This window comes from Cnephaeus nilssonii, assembly GCF_951640355.1.
Source record: "Cnephaeus nilssonii genome assembly, chromosome: 3".
In the NCBI taxonomy this organism is placed as follows: Eukaryota; Metazoa; Chordata; class Mammalia; order Chiroptera; family Vespertilionidae; genus Cnephaeus; species Cnephaeus nilssonii.
In genome coordinates this window covers 59,375,557-59,397,028 of record NC_137074.1, presented here as the reverse complement: position 1 = coordinate 59,397,028, position 21,472 = coordinate 59,375,557, and the positions used below count along the sequence as shown (strand labels likewise).

Here is a 21,472-nt window from a genome sequence, read left to right as displayed (position 1 = left end):
TTGCTCAAAAATCATCTCAGAGATGCCTTCTAGCAATACTATTCCTTACACTTCCTATTTCCTTGCCCTGATTTATCTTCTTTTGACCACACTTACTACTACCAGGAGACATTATAAATTTATTTATGGCACAATTTACATCCATACCCCCTAACCCCCACATTGTAATCTATGAGGGTAGGGTTTTGCAGTTCTTATTCACAAGACTTATGTTCTCCAATGCCTAATATAGTGCCTAATGGTCAATAAAGATTTTTTTTTGTTTTGTGTTCTTGTTAATCCTCACCTAAGGGTATTTTTCCCATTGCTTTTTAGAGAGAGTGGAAGGGAGGGGGAGAGACAGAGAGAGAAAAATATCAATGTGAGAGAGACACATTGATTGGTTGCCTCTTGCTCACCCAGGATCGAGCCTGCAACCTAGATACGTGCCCTTGACTGCAATCGAACTTGGGACCCTTCAGTCCACGAGCCAACACTCTATCCACTGAACCAAACCAGAAAAGGCAATACAGATTTTTGGAATGGCCAAATAGACTCAGACTGAATGCCAAATAGTTTTACTTTAAAAAAAAAAAAAAAGTATATGAGGCAAAATATCTAAGGGAAAAATTATTAATTTAAACATAGCAGTCACCGTGGGTAGCTGTATACACACTTATACTCACAATGCTGCCTTTGCTAAAAACCTGCTGGGAATTCTTCTGCAAGAATTGTTTTCAGAGCCAGTTGATGAATTACATGATTGGTCTTCTTACTTCATATTGTGTTTCACCAGCTTCACAAAGTAAAAAAGCCAACCAAGAACAGAAATATAAGAATATACTGAGGCTCTCAGGCAAGGCCTCAGAAGTTTGGATGACTGGTAACATCAATTGACTAAGTGTATATTACATCTCAAGAACATGGACTAAAAAGGGTTAATACACACAAACATGAATGTTCTGGGTGTGAAATTAAAAACACACATTTTGGGCACAGATCAAATTATTAGAGGACAAAGAAGTAATTTCTTAGAATTTACTTCCACTCATAACTCCAAATATGCCACTGTGCGTGGGCTGCTGCTAAACTGTGCCTATGACTATTTAGCAGAGGACTCGCTTATTCTCCCAGGTACCTGGTGTCTTCAACCTGCCCACACTCCAGCCCACATGGCACGTGCACTCATCTTCTCCCACTGATCTGTCCATACACCATCTCCTTCATGAATGTGGCCAGTCTTAAAGACTTTCTGTCTTAAAAAGTATTATTTCAAATAGCTAAAAACAAAAAGATAATCTTTAGAGGCAAAATAAATAAAAGAACAGGGAAAACGACAGCAATATCCTGAGATTCAGGACAGTAGCTTATTCAAAAGTATATTTAAATGGTATAGGGCAGAAGAGATCACTGAGTTTCTATCTCAGAAATGCTTCCTCCCAGCAGGCAACCAAGAGAATCCCATTCAGGACTATGTACAACCTACTCTTTCCCCCGTGCATTCTAATTCTGTTAGCCAGCTGAAGAAAGAATGGGTGTTGGCAGGCAACTCCACTGATCTCCCTTTCTGTAGCAATAAGGCCGACTGAGGACTAAAGATAACTAGAAGGATTGAAAGAAAAGTGAACACTGCAAAGTACTATGTCAAGAGATATATGACATGTGCTCATAAATGAATGAGTTATTCTGAAGCCATACAAACAAATCAATTTCTTTACTGGAGAGGCACACCTCTCAGATGTATATTATTCAAATGTACTAACACATGAAAGATCACATCACCTTGTTTATGGATACATTTAATATCCCTTACCCTTCCCACTTTCGAAACATAATAGTATACAAAATATAAAATATCTTAAATATTTATAAAAATCGCAAGAAAAAAAATAGAACGTATGAAAAATATTTTTATCTGAGTTCTCCCTCATTGTTGAGAGGCAGCTTAGTTTGCCTTCAGTTCGTAACTGTTGAGTGGATAGGAGTATGCCCTGCCTAATACTATTCTGTCCCGGAGAAGCTTAAATAAAACATAGTAGTTGCAGAAGAGGATGAGAGCCATGGAAAGCGTGTGGTTCCACTTCTCCGACCGCAGTAAGGAATAGAGCTGGTAGAAGACGACACTGCCCTCAATGAGGATAAGCAGATTCAACAGCCTTAATGGGCGATGAAATAGGAACTGTAAGGAAATTAAAAAACAAAATGTTATTTCATAAAGACTATAATTGTTCTCCCTTTTCCTAAAATAACCTCATATTTATAGGTTCCTCTATGCAATAAAAATGGATCTTCTTACTAAGTATCAACCAGTCTATTTCTTATGGTAGAAACCCAAACCTTTTCCTTTTTGCTCAAAATTTATTGATGAAATAAATTTTATTTCAATACCCCTGAGATACAAAAAGGGATTTTACCCAAAAGAACTCTGCCTCTGAAGATTTTTCTTAGATTATATTTTAGGTATATATTTTGAGATAACCAAAAGTATATTTACCTAAGATAGGAGCTAGATAAAGGACCAACTGGGAAATATTTTAGACTTAGAAAGTCAAGAGGCAAAAACTGCAGATTTTATGTAGGTATTTACATAACCATTTAAGACATAACCATTTAAAATTCAATGTGAGTTTGTGGGCTAGTCCAAGACAAATTGAAATATCGATACAATAATTTATTAATTTATCTTTAAGATTTTTTTTTACCCACCATGGTCACTGACTCAAATCCTCTACATCACTTATTTCTAGTGTTTTGTTTTTCTGGATATTAAGAAGTAGAATGCAGAAACACAGGACAATGAGGAAGAAAGGAAAAATTAGTCATACATAGAATTTGGCTAAAAACAGGGCTCAATGTTTTCACTCCAACCAAATTCTTCACTCTAAGAGACTAAATCCTGGTTTACTTATAAAAATGCATTAATGAATAGAAACTCAGAAGTTACAGGTAGCAAATTGCTGTATGGTAGTATATCACATCTAAAAGAACTAATTTAGACCTCAAGGCTCAAATCTGAGAATCAAGCCAAATTATCATGATAGCTCTGCTCTAAAAGGTAGCTAGCTTCTCAGGGTCCTTTGGAAGAAAGAAAATGTTTAACCTGGGTTTTTTACATGATATCCAGTAGTATCCTGTATAAAAATTGGCTCAGAATTAATATTCTTAATGGACCCAGTCAATTTGAGATTGTATGGCAATTATAATTAAACTAGAGGCCCGGTGCACGAAATTCGTGCACGGGGGCGGGGGGGGGGGGGTGTCCCTCAGTCCAGCCTACACCCTCTCCAATCTGGGACCCCTTGAGGGATTGGGCCTAAACGGGCAGTCGGACAACCCTTTTATAATCCAGGACTGCTGGCTCCCAACTGCTCGTCTGCCTGCCTTCCTGATTTCCCCTAAACGCTTTTGCCTGCCAGCCTGATCACCCCCTAACCACTCCAATGCCAGCCTGATTGATGTCTAACTGCTCCCCTGCCAGCCTGTTTTCCCCCAACTTCCCTCCTCTGCCGGCCTGGTCACCCCTAACTGCCCTCCCCTGCAGGCTTGATCGCCTCCAACTGCCCTCCCTTGCAGGCCTGGTGCCTCCCAACTGCCCTCCCCTGCTGGCCATCTTGTGGTGGCCATCTTGTATCCACATGGGGCAGGATCTTTGACCACATGGGGGCATCCATATTGTGTGTTGGAGTGATGGTCAATCTGCATATTACTCTTTTATTAGATAGAATGTGCTAGTAAGCTATAAACTGAATGAGTAAAAAAGACGAGTACAGGCTTTAAATTCTAACAGCTATAGGTTACAGGCACATTTTAAATGTCAATGTTTTCTCAAATGTCAATGTGCCTGAGAATAATTTCCAAACATGTAAATGCTTCAAATTCCTGGGATCCTTCAGAGATTCTGACTCAGAAGGCTGGGGCTGCAGCCTCCGTCACTGGTTTTAAAGAGTGAGCCAGGTGACATATGCAAGTGGCCCAAGGACCACTTGAGAAGCACTGATTTACCTGTTAGGTCATGCACAATCAGTAATAAGTTAACATCCCTAAAACTTCTTCTTTGGATTCCATCCGATTCTCCAGCTGTCCAGTGCTAGCAAGGAAAATACTTATTTTTCAATCAGAAAATTCTAATACAACATCTGGTTATTGTAGGTTTCAAGGGGACAGCAAGGGCCAACAGAATTAATGGCCTCTGGGATTCAGCTGGCTGAATTAAATACTCTGTACCAAAACCAAATGCTTATTCAGTATGACTTTAATCCACTCCTCCATCATAAGGCAATCCCACAGGAGTCCAGAAGGAGATGCTTATAATTTCCTCACTCAGGGGTCTTTCACCTTCCACATGCTCCTCCCAACCCCCACTCTGCCCTGCTCTTCCCGGTATTTACAAACATCTTGCCCTGATTCAGGTCCACAGTATTTAATTGAAAGGCCCTTAGTAGCAAACACCTGCAGAACTAGAAAGGTCATGTGCCCTCACAAGGAACATAGTAGGAAGGGAGAAAAGAATACAAGTATCTCAAAACGATGGTCTCCAATTATTTTTTAGAATATGATCTCCATTTATAGGCAATGCACTGCACTATGGGCATTTTTATTAAGACCGGTCCCTGCATGCACCTTCTTTCCCCCATTCTCATTGGTCATCTGGCCTTTCTCAGATAAGTAAACACTTCTGTCCCCTAGAGTCAGAATTTCTGGAAAACTGAAAGATCGAGAACATAACCCAAGGCATAAATTCAAATGGAAGAGAAGCTGGGTTTAGTGGATGTCTATTGCTTTTTCCTTTTTAACTTTTAAGCCTTTTTTCCTTTTAATACAGAAAAAAGTAAGTTAGGCTGCAGATCATGGCATTTGTCTGACTTTCCAAAGGGAAGTAAAGGTATTTTAAGGATATGATACATATCACAGATACAAAAACAAAAACAGAAAAACAAAACCCATCCCATTACATTATTATATTAAATATTGCTTAAGGATACATAGATACAATATAATAAGGATAACATTAAATCAAACTATTACAAATAAAAATTTTAAGATGAAAAAGGCAAGTCTTAAATAACTGTCTACTCATATCAAGTAATACTACTAGACTCAACAAATTCTAATGTAACTAGGGAAAAAAGTTGAAGCTGGGATAATGATATTTGACCTTGAAACTGCCTTTCAGAAGACACTTCCAAAGGACAAGGGCCATTATTATAAAAGCAATAATTACCATGTACTAATTTCCTAGTATGTGCTACACACACACAGGCCTCCTAACACTTACCCCTAAGCTTATGTTTGAAAAGAAATAAGTGGTACTTGCATAAAAGCGGGCATGGGATACATCTGAAGGCACTGCCACGTTGTAGGGCCCCATGGCTCTATATAAGCATCTGCTATGTCGCACCAGCACCCCTTGAGGCCATATTGTGTTTTCTGACCAACTAAGGGAGAAAGAAATGCAATGTTAGCATACTGGCAATTACAGATAAGGTAGTGTCTGGCAAGCCAGCTCTACTTCTATGGAAGAAATTAAGTATTCCAGGCTTCATCTGCCTGAATTCTGAAAATACAGTTTCCCATGGTCAAACTGGAAGGAGTTAAAAAGGATTTGTTATTATAACTTCATTGCTATACAGCAGAGAGAAGCTGCAAAGTGATACAACTTGCTCAGTGGCAAAGGACTAAGAGGCTTAGGAGAACGAGCAAAAATAAATGTGTAAGTAAGGCATCAAAGAGCCAGAAAATCAAATGTAAGCAAGTGGATTGTCATCTGAATCCCATGTGAGCAGAGTCTACTGGTGGAAATGCTAGAGGGAACAAATAAGACGAGAAAGTGGATGGCTATAACAGGAGTGGAGAAATTAACAGGTTGTCAATGACATGTACTGCAGAATTATAACCCAAAGAGCTATATAGAAAATCAGTTTATTACACACTTCGAACACTTCACATATGCAAGAAGCTAGACAGAAGAACACAAAGACACACAAGGTACAGACACAGACTTATCTTATTACTGCTTTCTTGGTTTATTTTTACAGAGGTTTCTCTAGGAAAAAGAAGTTATGAAAGAAGCTTCATTCTTTCCAGCACCAATGTAATGGAGTTGGGGTGGGGATGGGAATTTTCAGGTTAAGCTTTTTAAAAAAAAACTAAGTTAATTCATGTCTTCCTGACTTTGGAAAAGTTAGTTTCCTAAGAGAAGAACTGGGACAGCATTTTAGATATGTTAAAAAAATTCTAGCACCCTGAAGCTTTCCCAGTTCAGAAAATGTTCCGTCAGCCTTGCTCACACTTACCAGCATTAAAGTGACGATACACCTCATGGCCATGTGCCATCAGGAGCCTGAAGATGTACAGTACTAGTACTGTGGATTGTATTTTCAATTTTTATTGAAATTTGTCCTTTGCCCACAGTCGGGTTTCTCTCAGCCTGGCCCAATCTCTTTCAGTTCCTGGGCTTGAAGGCCTGCGCTAATCTGTATCAGACATCAAGGCAGATAATTGAAGGGAGGACTGTGAAGGGGAGAGGGGAAGGGAAGGTCACCTCAATCTGTCCCACTTAATTAGGGAAGAATTTCTAGGTGATGAAATTTGTGAAATGTCCAAATTATAAAAAGGGAGGAAGATGAAGATGGTCCAGATCTGAAAGAAAGGCATGATGAAGGCTCATTAGTGAGAGAACAAAGGGTTTTTAAGTTAGCCACTTTGGGTCAGAGGAACCATGCAGAGAAATGACTGACAAGGGGACACAATGAGAAGAATACTCAGAGATAAATCAATTAGGTACAGTTTCCATTAAATACTGAAAAAGCAGGGATGTATTCCATTAGCAAGTTTGGAAAGAAAAAAATATAATTAAAAGTACAGAAAAAATACAAACTTGCATTTATTAGAAAGAAAAGATGAGAGAAGGAAATTCCAGCTGCCTAGTGTGAGATGATTAGCTAGCACCTGTTTAGCTGTGGCAATGAAGATGAAAAGATGATCGTATAGTCTTTTAAAGAGAATTAAAAATATATCATGACTCTGAATTTGGGCAAAGGGTTAAGACTGAAAGAAAACTCCAAGATTATAGCTTGGGAAACAAATTAGACACTCTAGAGTGACTGGGCAGTTCAAAGGAAAGAGGCATTTAAGGAGGGACTGGGGATGGTGGTGGAAATGAGTTAATGTCCCCTGTGTTCAGTTTAGAGTGATGACAAGCACCCATGTAGACAAAAACTAAAAATTAAATGTTCAAAGCCAAGAACAAGAATGACATACAAGGCAAATAAACATGACCAGCAGCATGTAGAAAGGTGTTATATGGTTTTATCCTCTGGCCTACTCACATGTGCTGTGGAGCATTGCTGTAGGACCCATGTTCAAGCTTCTGCCACTTGCCTAGATGAGCAGCTGATTTATGTAGCAAATCGCAGTATTTGGATGGCAGCAGCTGTGTGGTAAGCATGACAAAAGCATTGATCCATACCATAATGAGGTGTTCGCACGACCAGCGCATGTCATAGTACTGGGTACTCTGGAAGAGATCAGAAGAGAGAGAAATGACCCATGTACCAGTGAACAAGAAGGCAGAGATGGGTGTGTGTACATATGCCCTGCAGACAAATGCCACATTGAGTCACACATGCACTGGTTGTCCTGCTGTCCGCGCAGAAAGTTCAAGAGCAGGCTCCTCCAAAATCCTTCAACCTGACTTTCTGACTGTGAGTTAGGGCTGGGAGGGAGAGGCAATTGTATCTTAAGTGCTTCCTTTCTAGAAGAAGTGAGAGCTCTCTGAGAATGACCACTCCGGCTGCAGATGTGCTTCTCAACGGGTGAAGGAAAGGCACTAAAATGTGCCAAAAGATTTTGGGCCCAGTGACATCCAGACCATTTTTCTTTTCTACTGAAGTAAATTGAAGTTTAGATAGAGGTTAGATTAAATCAAAGAAACTCCTGATAACCATGTTAGGATCAATCACAGTAGGCTAAATTTTATTGAACCTTGGTCCTCTTTTTTAAACTACTACATACTGATTCTATAAGTACAAGTTTTACTCTCCCGGAAACTGAAAGGAAAAACAACTTTAAAAAAAAGGGGGAAAAGAAAAAAAGAAGGGACCACCACGGGTGCATCACATATATGGAAATACCTATCCGCCAACCAGGAGCGGTATTAGTGCACTCCAGATGCAGCCGAACTCCACCATCCAGGCTGCCAAGGGGGAGACAGAGAAAAGGGGGATTAAATAAGAAATACCCAGTTTATGGCATTCACACACAAATCGAGGAAGCACATATAAGCAAGGAACCACTTACCTTTACAAAACACAAGGGGAGAAATGCAACATAATAGGCACTGAAGAGGGAGTTGAAGAGAACTTCCTTGATTCTGTGGTTGAAATCTGCTTTCAGACATTCTACTTCATTGCGAATGAGGTCTGGAGATAAAGGGCAGCTGTGGGTGGGGATGGGTGTGGCATTATTAAATTGTTCTTTGAGAGACTCCAGCAATAAGGAGAGGAAGTCTTTGGATTTGGCCAAGCCACCCACAGTTGAGGCACTTTCCTCTACTGCCTGGTGCTGAACCACGTAGTTATAGTCTGTGAGAAGAAGATGAGCTCTACTATCTTGGTGGAAACAGCAGAGAGGAACATAAACACCAAACCTGCAGAAAAAGGTGAACATGAAAATGAGACCACAGATGCCAACTCACATAGATCTCATAACTATGTTAGTAAAACAGTCATGATCCACCAGAGTGAACATAATATCTCGGTGATTTTGCTGATGAAAAATTCATTATTTGGGAAGCTCGTTAACTCATTTCTTCCCACAAAGGCAATATATATTCATTGTAGATAAAACTACAGAAAATCAGAATGACAAAATATTAATTACCTGAAAATAATCATTTATATAATTAGGTGCATAGACTTTATACTTTTTTCTATGTTTAGCATCATACAGTATAAACTGTTTTATATCCTGCTGTTTTAACTTTGGGTGTATTGAGCATTTTCTGTCATTAAGTACTTTTCTGTAACAATTTTTAAAGATACTATAGTATTTTCATATAGTTGCACTATAACTTACCCATTTCTCTCTGGAAACCTAGGCTGTTTCTTATTTTCCACTACCATAGATATCAGTGAGATAAGCACTTTCCTACACAGATCTCTGTGTACATCTGGTAATTTTCGAATGGCTTGCCCTTCACATAAGTTTTCTTTCCTAATCAGGAGTGCCCCTGCCTCTCCACTACGTCACCCACCCACTCCCACAGGCACTCCTAATTCCCCTTGCCAGGTTATTTTTCTCAAAGAACTTACCACTTCATATATTTTACATGTTTATTATTTGGTGTGTTTTTTCCCTTGGTCTATCTTTCCTTCACTACAATGTAAACTCCATGAACCAGAGATTTTAGTCTTTTTAATCCACTGCGGTATCCTTGATGCCTAGAGTTGTGGCTAAATCATACTAGGCATTCAGTAACTATTTGATAAAATAATTTTTAAAATTCCAAAAGTATGATAAATTTCTACAAGCAGAATTACTTGGTTAAAGAACTAAATATTTTTCATAACTTCTTATAGTTATTCCAAACTTTGGTTCCTTAAAATTTTTTTTTAAATACTTCCATAAGTCCTTATTAAATAACTAGAGGCCCGGTGCACAAAATTCATGCACAGGTAGGGTCCCTAGGCCTGACCAGCGATCAGGGCCAATCAGGTTCGCTGCCTCAGAGCTGAGTTATCCTAATTACCTAAACAGACAGCCAGTCAAGCCTACGTGTGACTAAACCCAGCTAAGACCAGGAAAGCCTCCTGACTTTCAGCTGACCCCAGCACATGCAGAATAAATACATATTGCAGCATGCTATCTTGGTCTTGTGGTTTGTCACAGCATTATGTGGCAATAGACAACTGATACAGGGTAGAAAGAAAGTGAAAATTTAGCATCAAAGGCTTAGACCATGGAGCACTCTGTAAGATAAAGGAAATGATTCACTAAAGAACTTTTAAAGAGGGTTAATAAAATGATTCAACTTCCATTTTGAAAATCATTCTAGCTACAATGAAAAATGGAGCAGAGGAGGGAAAAATGGGTTATCAGAAGACTAGATGGAAGTTTAGAATGTAATAGCAGAGCTTATGAAGAACAGGGACAGATTCAAGATAAATGTACGCACTAAAACTGTTAGTCTTTGGACTAACATCATAAACTGAGAAGCGATTTGAGAATCACATTTTTTTTTAGAAGCAGAAAATAATCCCTTTCTTTTTTAACCTATAAGTAAACAACAAAGTTGTAGTTATTGCCACTGTCTAGTAATTTAAATTTCTCATACTTAATTTTTAAACTGAAGTTAGATAAAAGTTATACAACTTTTGAAAAGTAAAGAAGGTAAACATATTTCAACCTAAAATCTGTTTAAATTACAAGACTATTTCATTGTTTTACAGGGGTGTGGAGAGCTTTCAGGAATAAGGGAGTTTTGCCCTAACCGATTTTGCTCAGTGGGTAGAGCGTCGGCCTGTGGACTGAAAGGTCCCAGGTTCGATTCTGGTCAAGGGCATGTACCTTGGTTGCGGGCACATCCCCAGTAGGGGGTGTGCAGGAGGCAGCTGATTGATGTTTCTCTCTCATCGATGTTTCTAACTCTCTATCCCTCTCCCTTCCTCTCTGTAAAAAAATAATAAAATATATATTTTTTTAAAAAGAATAAGGAAGCTTCTTTATATACCTAAATTGAAATGAAAAGGTTTGCTAGCCATTTTGATAATGGTAATCCTCTTAAACTTGAACAAAATATTCCTTGATATACCCATAATTAGACTTTCAAATCAGATATAGTTAACCTTCTAACTGATTCAACCAGCTATTGTTGGTAAATACAAAAATTATGTCTTCAACTCAAAGCACCTAAAATGTTAATCTAGACATATAGAAACAACAGATTTATAATTGTTTACACAATATAATTAGACCTACCCATAGTACAATCAATACAAAGCCGCTTCTTGCCATCCTTGCTCACACAATCTGATTATGCCTTGATTTTATACTATATAACTACATATATAAATTCATGCTTACACTTAAGACCCATAAATGGTATAAAGCAATGATTCTCAAACTTGAACAAGCGTCAGAATAATCTGGAGGTCATGTTAAAAGACAAATTGCTTGGCCCTACTTTGCAGAGTTTCTGTTTCAGTAGATTTGGGGTAGATTCTAAGAATTTCTATTTCTAGCAAACTTCCAGGAGATGTTGATGTTGCTGACACTTTGAACTATTGAATACAGAGAATGTAATGGTTAACAAGGGCTGTGGAATAAAGAACACCTGAGATTTTCTCACTAAATGTCTGACCAGGGTAAGATTTTAATTCTCTTAATCTGTCTTTACCTTTGGCAAAGACTGCTAATTGTCTGCCAACAGCTACTGTTCTCCCATTCTTTACAGCAACAGAATTTTTAATTGAGACACACCTGACTTACTAAAGATAGCAGGAGCCTTATACACCATGGAGCTGCCACAGCTATCCAAGATCACTTACACACATACTGTACAGGAGAGAGGAACCCATTTCTAACCTTTTAAGCTAGTGATATTTTGAATGTGCTACAGCAGACTTAATACACTACTACCTCCTGAGTTACTGTGATGTTTTCATGAAGGGATGTTTATAAGCACCTAACCTAGCATTTAGCATATAAAAAGAGCTCAATAAATATTTGCTATCTACTAACATCCAGTGAAGAAAGTATTAGCTATATTATGCAAAGTAGTTAGTTTAATAAGTATAATAAGATACCATTATACACCCATCATAAAGGCAAAAAATTTAAAAACAGAAAACATCCATGTTGGCAAAAATGTGGAGCAACCAGAAATTGCTAGGAGGATAAAAATTGATAGGAGGATAAAATGATACAACTTCTTTGGGAAAAGGTCTGGTAGATTCTTATAAAACTTAATATAATCTTACCTTATGGCCTAGCAATGCCACACCTAGAAATTTCTCCCAAGAGAATGAAAATATATCTTTTTTTAAAAAGACTTATATAAGAATGTGCATAACAGTTTTATTTTATTTTTTAAATATATTTTATTGATTTTTTTACAGAGAGGAAGGGAGAGGATAGAGAGTTAGAAACATCGATGAGAAAGAAACATCGATCAGCTGCCTCCTGCACACCCCTTACTGGGGATGTGCCCGCAACCACGGTACATGCCCTTGACCGGAATCGAACCTGGGGCCCTTCAGTCTGCAGGCCGATGCTCTATCCACTGAGCCAAACAGGTTAGGGCAACAGTTTTATTTATTTATTTTTAAATGTATTTTATTCATTTTTTTTACAGAGAGGAAGGGAGAGGGATAAAGTTAGAAACATCAATGAGAGAGAAACATCAATCAGCTGCCTCCTGCATACTCCTTACTGGGTATGTGCCCGCAACCAAGGTACATGCCCTTGACCGGAATCGAACCTGGGACCCTTCAGTCCGCAGGCCAACGCTCTATCCACTGAGCCAAACCAGTTAGGGCAACAGTTTTATTTTTAATAAGAGCCCCAGACTGGAAACAACCCAAGCATCCAAAAATAGGGAAATAAATAAACTGTGGTATGCTCACACAATGAAATATTACTGATACATAAAATCACATTGATAAATCTAAAAAACAATATGCTGAGTAAAAGATATCTTATACAAAAGTGTACATACTGTATGATTCCTTTTATATGAACTTCAGAACAGGCAAACTAATCTACAGTAGAAAAAAATCAAAACAGTGGATGCCTCTGAGAACCAGGGGGTAGGGGTTGATTGGAAGGGGGAATAAAGGAACCTTTGGAGTAATGATGTTCTATATTGGGATAGTAGTGTGAGTTACACAGGTATTTATTAAAGCTCGTAAATGTACATAAGATTTACGAATTTTATTGCATATGAATTCTACTTAAAAAAAAGACTGTAACCAAATATCAAACTCTAGTTATTGATATGCATATGCTGACATTTTGTTCTATAATAAAATGTTGGTCAAAAAAGTATATACGTTTATAGGGCTTCAATATGGCATACAACTGTAACATGAACCCCAAGTTCAAAGTAATTTGACCAAAATGGTAAAACTGGTTTAGTCAGTTCTTTCAACTAACATTAGTCACCACTTATGCCAATATAGCCAGTACCAGGGGCCTTTATTTGGTGAACAGAGCAAATTCAAACATACTCTCTATTGGTCGGAGAGCTGCTATACTTCTCAGGCTTCCTGGGGCAGTCCTGGTTTATATCTAATTGTATCCCAATTTAGAAAATAAATTATAAGGTCACCCTAATCACTGATTTTTCCAAAATTTCCTGGTTTATATTTGAAGAATTTCATTTTTCTCTCTTTTATACTCCCTTTATATACTATTATTTGTATGACCCAAATCATTTCTTAAAAGACTTACTAATAAAATGGGAAAACTGGAGTACTCACGGGTAGCCAAGGAAAAGGAGATTGAGGACTGAATGGCTTCGGAAGAGATTGACGAGCGTCCAACAAAGCACCCATCCACACAAAGTGAGCAGCACCAAGCGAGCTGATATCAGAACCATGTAGTGAATCATAGATGCTGCACCCGCCTTAGTGGCCTACAAGTTTGGAAGCACCAAAAGGAACACTTCATGAATCACCTTATACAAAAACAATGTGACTCAAATAAGGACTTGGTAGATTTAGTGGAAGTTAAACTGTGAGAGAGAGAGAGAGAGAGAGAGAGAGAGAGAGAGAGAGAGAGAGAGAGAGGAAAAACTGTCCCACCCCACCTATCTTCCTCATTTCTGAAGATTAAGACATCTCCAGGCAGTTAGCTGTTTCCTCCTTATATTCCCATAGTGCCTCATAGAGACCTTCTTTAAGTTCTTATGATATTATCTAATTTGTTTACATTGGGGTTTCCCAAAGTATGGTCCATGAACTACATTCATCAGAATCACTTGGGCTGCTTACTGAACATGCTAATTCCTATTGACTTCCCTCATCAGATATAGGGACCAAAACCAAAAGTCAAGGAACCTGTATTTTAACAACCCACCAAGGGACTTCTATGTACATAAAGATATTAAGTTATCTGACTCCAGTCTAGACTATAATGACCTCAACAGTAGTTTCTATTTTTCTTTGACTCCTTCCCCCATTCTGTTTCCTAAATTAATGTTTAATAAATTACTGAAAATAAGTAAATAAATTACTGAAGCTTCAAAAAATAATTATATCTTCTTTGACAAATTCCTATATAAACAAAAGTTTCTTTTCTGGCTTTTATAAACATGGAAATAAGGCATAAACACTTTATATCATAGCTGTTCAAATATTTTTCTTTAACCCTTTGCACTCGCTTGCTTTTTTCTCGATTCCTTTATTTTAATGCTAACCGTGTCGAGTCACACTCGACATCCGAGTGCAAAAGGTTAATCCCAAATCTTTAAAACTGATTAACTATAGTAAGAAACATATTAGTCTAAACATGAAGCTCTGCAATGCCATTTTCTTTCAAAGTGAAATAAGAAGAAGAGCATGAGCAAACTGCAGGAGAAAACGGTTGATTCCTATAACCTCTAAAACAGCAGTAACAAAACCCAGAAATGGGGAAAAAAATTATCTGGATTCAGTAAGATATGGGAGGGGATAAGGAGCTTTTCAGATTTCTATTATATACCCATTTCTTATTTTACCTAACATACTACATAGCATATATAATATATATGCAATATATACTATTTACATAATTCCTTACAAATGCAAAGAAACAGTTGAATTAATACCATAATGAACTGCTCACACCTCAAACTGTAAGAAAGTCTCCAGCTGTTCTCAGCCAGAGCAGGGTAAATAGCTGTAACTCCCCTGATACACCTCATGCCAATGTACCCCATGCTTCAAAGCCTAGGGAAGATATTTAAGCCACTGGAAGTACTCCATTGCCTCCTTTCTCAAAAGTTTACAATTAAAAATAAAAAGGCTGCTCTGCCCAATGTCACCAGAACAGCAGAGCTCAGATACAATTTTTGTCTATTTCAGACACATACCACAACAGGTCCTGGGACATAGTGGTAACCAAGACCTCTGTCTGCATGAGGCTGATCAACCAAAAAAGACACATATTAAACTCATATTTACACATATTAAATCTTAAGAAGTAATTATTTTAATAGTTGTGACAAGTAGTGCTATAGGAAAAGAGTAGGCTGCTGTGGAGAACAAATAACAGGAGACCCGAATCTAGGGATGGCTACCTGAGGAAGTGACATTTCAGCTGAGATCTAAAGAATAAGCAAGAATTAGTCAGGTAAGAAGTAGAAAAATATTCCTTATACTATTTAAGTTAGAAATACAGGATTTAAAACTATATACAGATAATGTCCCAAAAAGCCGCACAATATACAGATAATGTCCCCCCATATAGGAAATATATCAAAATGTGGTTCTCTTAATAATGGCATTGTAATCGTTTTAAATGTTCTGTTCAATATTTTAGTGTGTTTTTTTTTCTTCAGTAAAATCTACTATTCTTCTATGTAGAAAAACAATTTTTTAAAAAGAGAGTTGCTCAGGTTGGTGAAAGAACAGTAAATAATTTTTGGTCTTGTGGAGCAAGTAGAGAAGTAGGGTGGGCGTGGAGGTGAATGAACAGTCTATCTAGTTGGAGGTATTCCTCCCAGAACAGTGTTTAGCTTTCTGAATTAATTACCTCCAGCCTCTCCTTAAAAATGATTGGTCTTTCTCAGAGTAGGGGTCCTTTCTGTGATATAAGCAAAACAAAAGGCAAACACATTTTAATAGAAGGAAAGATGATTTAAGATGGGTATTATCCATCAAATTTAAGTATTTTAGAAAGAGAATCACTATATAGCTCTTAAACTTCTGATTAGGTAAAATATTCAATTCACATTGATCAAAATACAAAACATTTAATAGTATTTGTAGTGAAGTTTCCCTCCTACTGGTCTTATCTCTCAGTCACCAAGTAGGCATGCCATTATTAGTTTGTATGTCCTTCTAGAGATAATTTGTACATATATAAGGCAATATACTTTGTTCCTTCCACCTGTCTTATGTACTTTGCTTTTTTCACTTAGTATCTTACAGGTCAGTAAGTGAAGACATTTTCATCATTTTAATGGCTGCATGCTATTTATTCCATTATGCTGATATACCATAATTACTTAATATTCCCTTTCTAATGAACACTAAGTTACAGATTTAAATCTTTGACTAGAAATCTGTTTAAAATTAGCTTAAATATTTTGTTCTCAGTGAGAATTACAGGTTCTTTAACAAACAGCTAATACACTCTCCAGCTAAGCTTATGCAAAAGCTGTTAAAAACTATTGTGAAGCCATTATCAAAAGAAAAAATAGAGTATTTCAGAGTACTTCAAGTATAATTTTTGTAGTTCCAAGGTAGGTTTCCAGTTATGAAGGGTTTATACACTAATTGGACATACTAATTTGACACACAGAAGTACCATTTTTAAGTAACTGAAGAGATTAAACAAAATCACCCCCTGCCAGTTTTAATAGATGTAATCATAACACTCCACCGAGTTCCTCTAAGGAAAGAACATAGTTTCTCAACATATCCAAAAGTAAACATCTATTTTCATAACCTAAATAAAGAACCTGGGAGAAAAGGTTATAAAGAGCCTTTGCCACTGTGAAAAACAGATGATCCTACTACCAATTTTTTCAGTCAACTTTAAATGATTTTCACATGATTTAATATCTGCAATTACTCTGTGTTTGTAGAAATAAGGTTCCTGAAAATTAGCGCTTACACACAAAAACTTCCATGTATGCTTTAGAAGAAAAGGTTGCCTTGGTTATCTGTGATTACAGTAACTGAATTTCACACTGAATTATGAACTCCAAGATGAAAATTATTAGCCTCTTTAATTAAGTTAACTTTTTTTTGGTAATCATTTACAGGGCACAAAATAACAAAATATTAAGAAAACACATTTATCCCCTTCTCCCCACTGGGGTTTACAAATACATAAAAAATTATAACAATGGCCAATTCTATTAACAACTTTTAATTTTTAAAAAGATCACATTAATAATGTCCCAATTCTTTCCTCCACTGACCACTAAACTTAGATTCTACTCTTCAAGATTACTCTTATGCCAATTTAGATGTTATTTTAAAATTCCAAATTTTAATTAACTGAAACAAATGCCTCTTGCTGGCAACTCTACAAATAGCATAGACATAATTTCAAGTGAATGTTACTTGGAATAAGGTTTTAGATACAACTGTTTAGTTATATAAAACTTCATATCAATAGTTATCTAAAATTCATCCAATTTTACTGTAACTACTAAAATTAGAAAGACTATATTGTACTGAAGAATTTGGAAGCTAGAAATGAGCTCCTACTGGACAAATGAGATTTCTAACAGTTCTTTCGAGTTATATCACACTTGAAATTTAAATATATTATAGAAAAACCTTTTAAAAAGAACCAACACAATTCACATGGGAGTAAAATAAATTTAATTATATTTAAATTATATTTGGACATTTCATGTTTTCAACCTGAACCCATTCTAGTAACTAATTCTAGCTATAAATGATAGAATAGAGTGAATGAACTGTTACCTCTGAGATGAGGGCCCATACCAGCCTCCTTGCAAGCATCACTGTGATGAATGCTGCCAAGTGGTAATCAATGAGATGAAAATTCTATAAGAGAAACAAATAACTTCATCAGAAAGAAGTGTCTGTATCCATGGAACTATTATATGAAGAGGTTTGCCTCCTCAAAAGATCTCCCTTACATCACCTTACACTTACAAACCACAGGAATTTGAGAGAGCAAGAAGAGACTATCTTCTACTTCTCTTTCTATGACAAGTTGCTTTAACTTTTCAAACACTATTTTAAACTATCTGGAATGTATTCCTCTCCTTTCTTGAAAGTTTATTGTATTAAAAGGAAAAGATTACAGTTTTGAGTTAACAAGTGATAACCTGCAGAATTATGGCAAGAATAATTTATCTAAAATGCCATATTTTGAGTGTCAAATTTAATGAATCAGAATTACCAATCTTTTGGGGTTACTGCTGTTGGTCTCTTTTGATCTAAGAGCTTATGTTGATCTAATTGGGCATCTACTAACCTAAACACCCTACTCACTGATACATCAATTACATTCATTAGTTTTTCTTCTTACTTTGATTTACTAGTGGAAACATGTCTTATATTTGATTTCTTCTTCCTATAAAATGATAGTATTACCTAGATGCTATACATGATTCCTTCTAGTTCTAAGTCTGTAAACATCAATGTAATAAAAACAAAATGAAAAGTCAGTAGCAACAAACAGAATTGGGATATATTTTCATTTTGATAGTCAAAGTCTGTAGGTTTCCACAGTTCTCCTTCCAGAAGGAAAAGTTCAATTTCTCAATTAATTATTTCAATAAATATGTGCTGGGCACCCACAATGTGCTAAGTATAAGTACTCTTCTTGAAACTGAGGATAGTGCTAAAGATTGACAGACAAGGTTCCTGCTTTCCTGGATCCTACTTTTTACTGTGATGTGAAAGGGCAAGGGGATAGCAGATTACTAGGTGTCTCTTATGCCATCACAGAATTTAACTGGGCACTGACTCTTAGCTAACTAAAGGTTCGTTTCCCAGTCTCCCTTAAAAAAAACACTTGTGGCTAAGGGATGTGATAGAAAATGATGTGTACTGCTTCCCAGTTGTGCTCTTAAAGAAAGAAGCTGTGTCTTTTTCCTTTCCTCCTTCCTGCCGGCCAGATGTGATGACAGGAGTTGGAACAGCTACCTTGGATCATGTTTGGAAGAAGCATGTTGGGGGTGGCAGAACAAAAGAAACAAAGAATTGCCACACTGGCCTTATGTCACCTACCTAATTTTTATTTATTAGAGAATTAAGCTTCTATTCTGTTTTAGCCAGCATGATACAGCAGCTAAACCCATATATTTAATGAATTTGTTTAAGGGGGAAGGGCAATGACAATAAACAAGCTAAGAAGCAAAATCATTTCAAATAGTTATAAATGCTGGTAAGAAATAAAACAGTGATAAATGATGAATGATGGCAGGGGGGCTGGGAGATGGATGAAAAAGGTGAAGGGATTAAGAAGTACAAACTGGCCCGAACCAGTGTTGCTCAGTGTTTAGAATGTCCGCTCACCAAAGGGTCGCAGGTCAATTCCCAGTTAAAGGCACTACCTGGATTACAGGTTCCATCCCAGTTGGGGCACATGCGGGAGGCAACCAATGAATGTCTCTCTCTCACATTGACGTTTCTCTCTCTCTTCTCCCCGCCCTCCCTTACACTCTCTCCAAAAATCAATGGAAAAAATATCCTCAGATGAGGTTAAACAAACATAAAAAGTACAAATTGGTACTCACAAAATAATCATAGGGATGTAAAGCAGAGCTCAGGGAATATAGTCAATAATCTATACTAATAAAAGGGTAATATGCTAATTAGATTGGACATGTTCCGGACGTCCTTCCGTACGTACATCCTTCTGGAAAAAGCCATGGTGGCGGGGGCCGAGGCAGAGGCAGTTAGGAGCAATCAGGCCGGCAGGGGAGGGCAGTTAGGGGCAACCAGGCCAGCAGGGGAGGGCACTTAGGGGCGACCAGGCCGGTAGGGGAGGGCAGTTAGGGGCGACCTGGCCGATAGGGGAGGGTAGTTAGAGGTGAGCAGGCCGGCAGGGGAGGGCAGTAAGGGGCAACCAGGCAGGCAGGCAGAAGTGGTTAGGGGCAATCAGGCCAGCAGGGGAGCAGTTAGGGGCAATCAGGCAGGCAGGCAGAGTGGTTAGGGGCGATCAGGCAGGCAGGCGAGTGGTTAGGAGCCAGTAGTATCGGATTCGGAGAGGGATGTCCAACTGCCGGTTTAGGCCCGATCCTGCAGTCAGATCGGGCCTAAACCAGCAGTCAGACATCCCCTAAGGGGTCTCGGATTGGAGAGGGTGCAGGCTGGACTGAGGAACCCCCGCCCCCATGCACGAATTTCGTGCACCAGGCCTCTAATATTGTAATAACTGTGTACGGCCCCAGTGGATCCTTGAAATATTTGGGGACCACTTTGTAAAGTACATGATTATCTAACCACTATACCGTACACCTGAAACCAGTACAAAATAATATTAAAGGTAAACTGTACTTGAAAAAAATTAATATTAAAAAATATAATGGCTGGGAAGGGAGGTATAGAGCCAATTTAAGTTGGTGGTTGAGGAGAATAACTCTGAGAAGATCGCGTTTGGGCTGAGAGCTAAATGACAAAAAAGCACCAGCTCATTTCAGCCTTTGTGCTGATTTCAAACAAACCAGGCATATATTTTCCTGCCATAGAACCTTTGTGATTACTTTTTTCTTTAAAATGTATCCCAAATCTGTCCACTCCATCTCTACTGCTACTGACCCTCTTTTCAATCCATAATCATTTCTCACCTGAATCTCTGCCCCCCAATCTTGTCATTGTTGGTGCTCTAATATATTACCTTTAATATTAGTTTGTACTGGTTTCAGGTGTACAGTATAGTGGTTAGATAATCATATACTTTACAACAAAGTGGTCCCCGGATATTTCAAGGATCCCATGGGACCGTACATAATTGTTACAATATTATTGACTATATTCCCTGTGCTCTACTTTATATCCCCATGATTATTTTGTGACTACCAATTTGTATTTCCCTTTTTTGTTGTTTGCTTTTAGTTAATCCTCATTTTCTCCCCTAATGGGAAGTCACAGAAGTGTTCAGGCCCTCGCCGGTTTGGCTCAGTGGATAGAATGTCAGCCTGCAGACTAAAGGGTCCTGGGTCCAATTCTAGTCAAGGGCACATGCCCAGGTTGCGGGCTCGATCCCCAGTAGGGGGTATGCAGGAGGCAGCCAATCGATGATTCTCTCTCATCATTGATGTTTCCATCTCTCTCTCCCTCATCCTTCCTCTCTGAAATCAATAAAAATGAAAAAAAAAGAAATGTTCTGGCAAAGAGTGCCATGGTTCTATTTGTATTTTAAAATGCTCACAGTGATTGCTCTGTGGTGAATATATTATAGTGGGGCAAAATCAATTAAGAAGCTATTGCTTTTGATTCAGGTGAAAAATGATTATGGATTGAAGAGGATCAGTAGCAATGGAGATGGAGTGGACAGATTTGGGATACATTTTAAAGGCAGAGCAGCCAGGATGTCAAGAGATTGGCTTACTATACATTCTTCAGATCATCTCTTTTTCCTTTCAGTATTTTTTATTCTAATAATACTAGTAGCCCATTTGCAGGAAAATCCTGCAAGCGGCTGTTGCGGCCACATGCGCTGCAGCTGCTGCCGCCGCCGCCTTTGCGGCCACTGCGCCTGCACCCGCGCGCCGCTGCCGCCCACCCCGCTCCGCCCCGTTCCACCCCGCTCCGCCCCGCCCCGGCTTTCCCTCTGGCAGCCACCTTGCTTTCCGCTT

The 21,472-nt window shown here is 38.1% G+C and overlaps 1 protein-coding gene across 2 annotated transcripts in view; it reads right to left on the bottom strand.

Annotated features, from left to right (window-relative positions):
* Nucleotides 1-75: 75 nt before the first annotated feature.
* TMEM39A (transmembrane protein 39A) overlaps nt 76-21,472 on the bottom strand; it is a 37,146-nt gene continuing 15,749 nt past the window's right edge. For both annotated transcript variants that reach the window (XM_079767414.1, XM_079767413.1), the window contains exons 4-9: nt 17,622-17,705; nt 13,458-13,612; nt 8,278-8,626; nt 7,308-7,495; nt 5,294-5,414; nt 76-2,158 (exon numbers count right to left, since the gene is read on the bottom strand). In XM_079767414.1, coding sequence (XP_079623540.1) covers nt 1,925-2,158; nt 5,294-5,414; nt 7,308-7,495; nt 8,278-8,626; nt 13,458-13,612; nt 17,622-17,705 — 1,131 coding nt within the window. In that variant the 3' untranslated portion in view covers nt 76-1,924. The remainder of the gene's footprint in view (nt 2,159-5,293; nt 5,415-7,307; nt 7,496-8,277; nt 8,627-13,457; nt 13,613-17,621; nt 17,706-21,472) is intronic.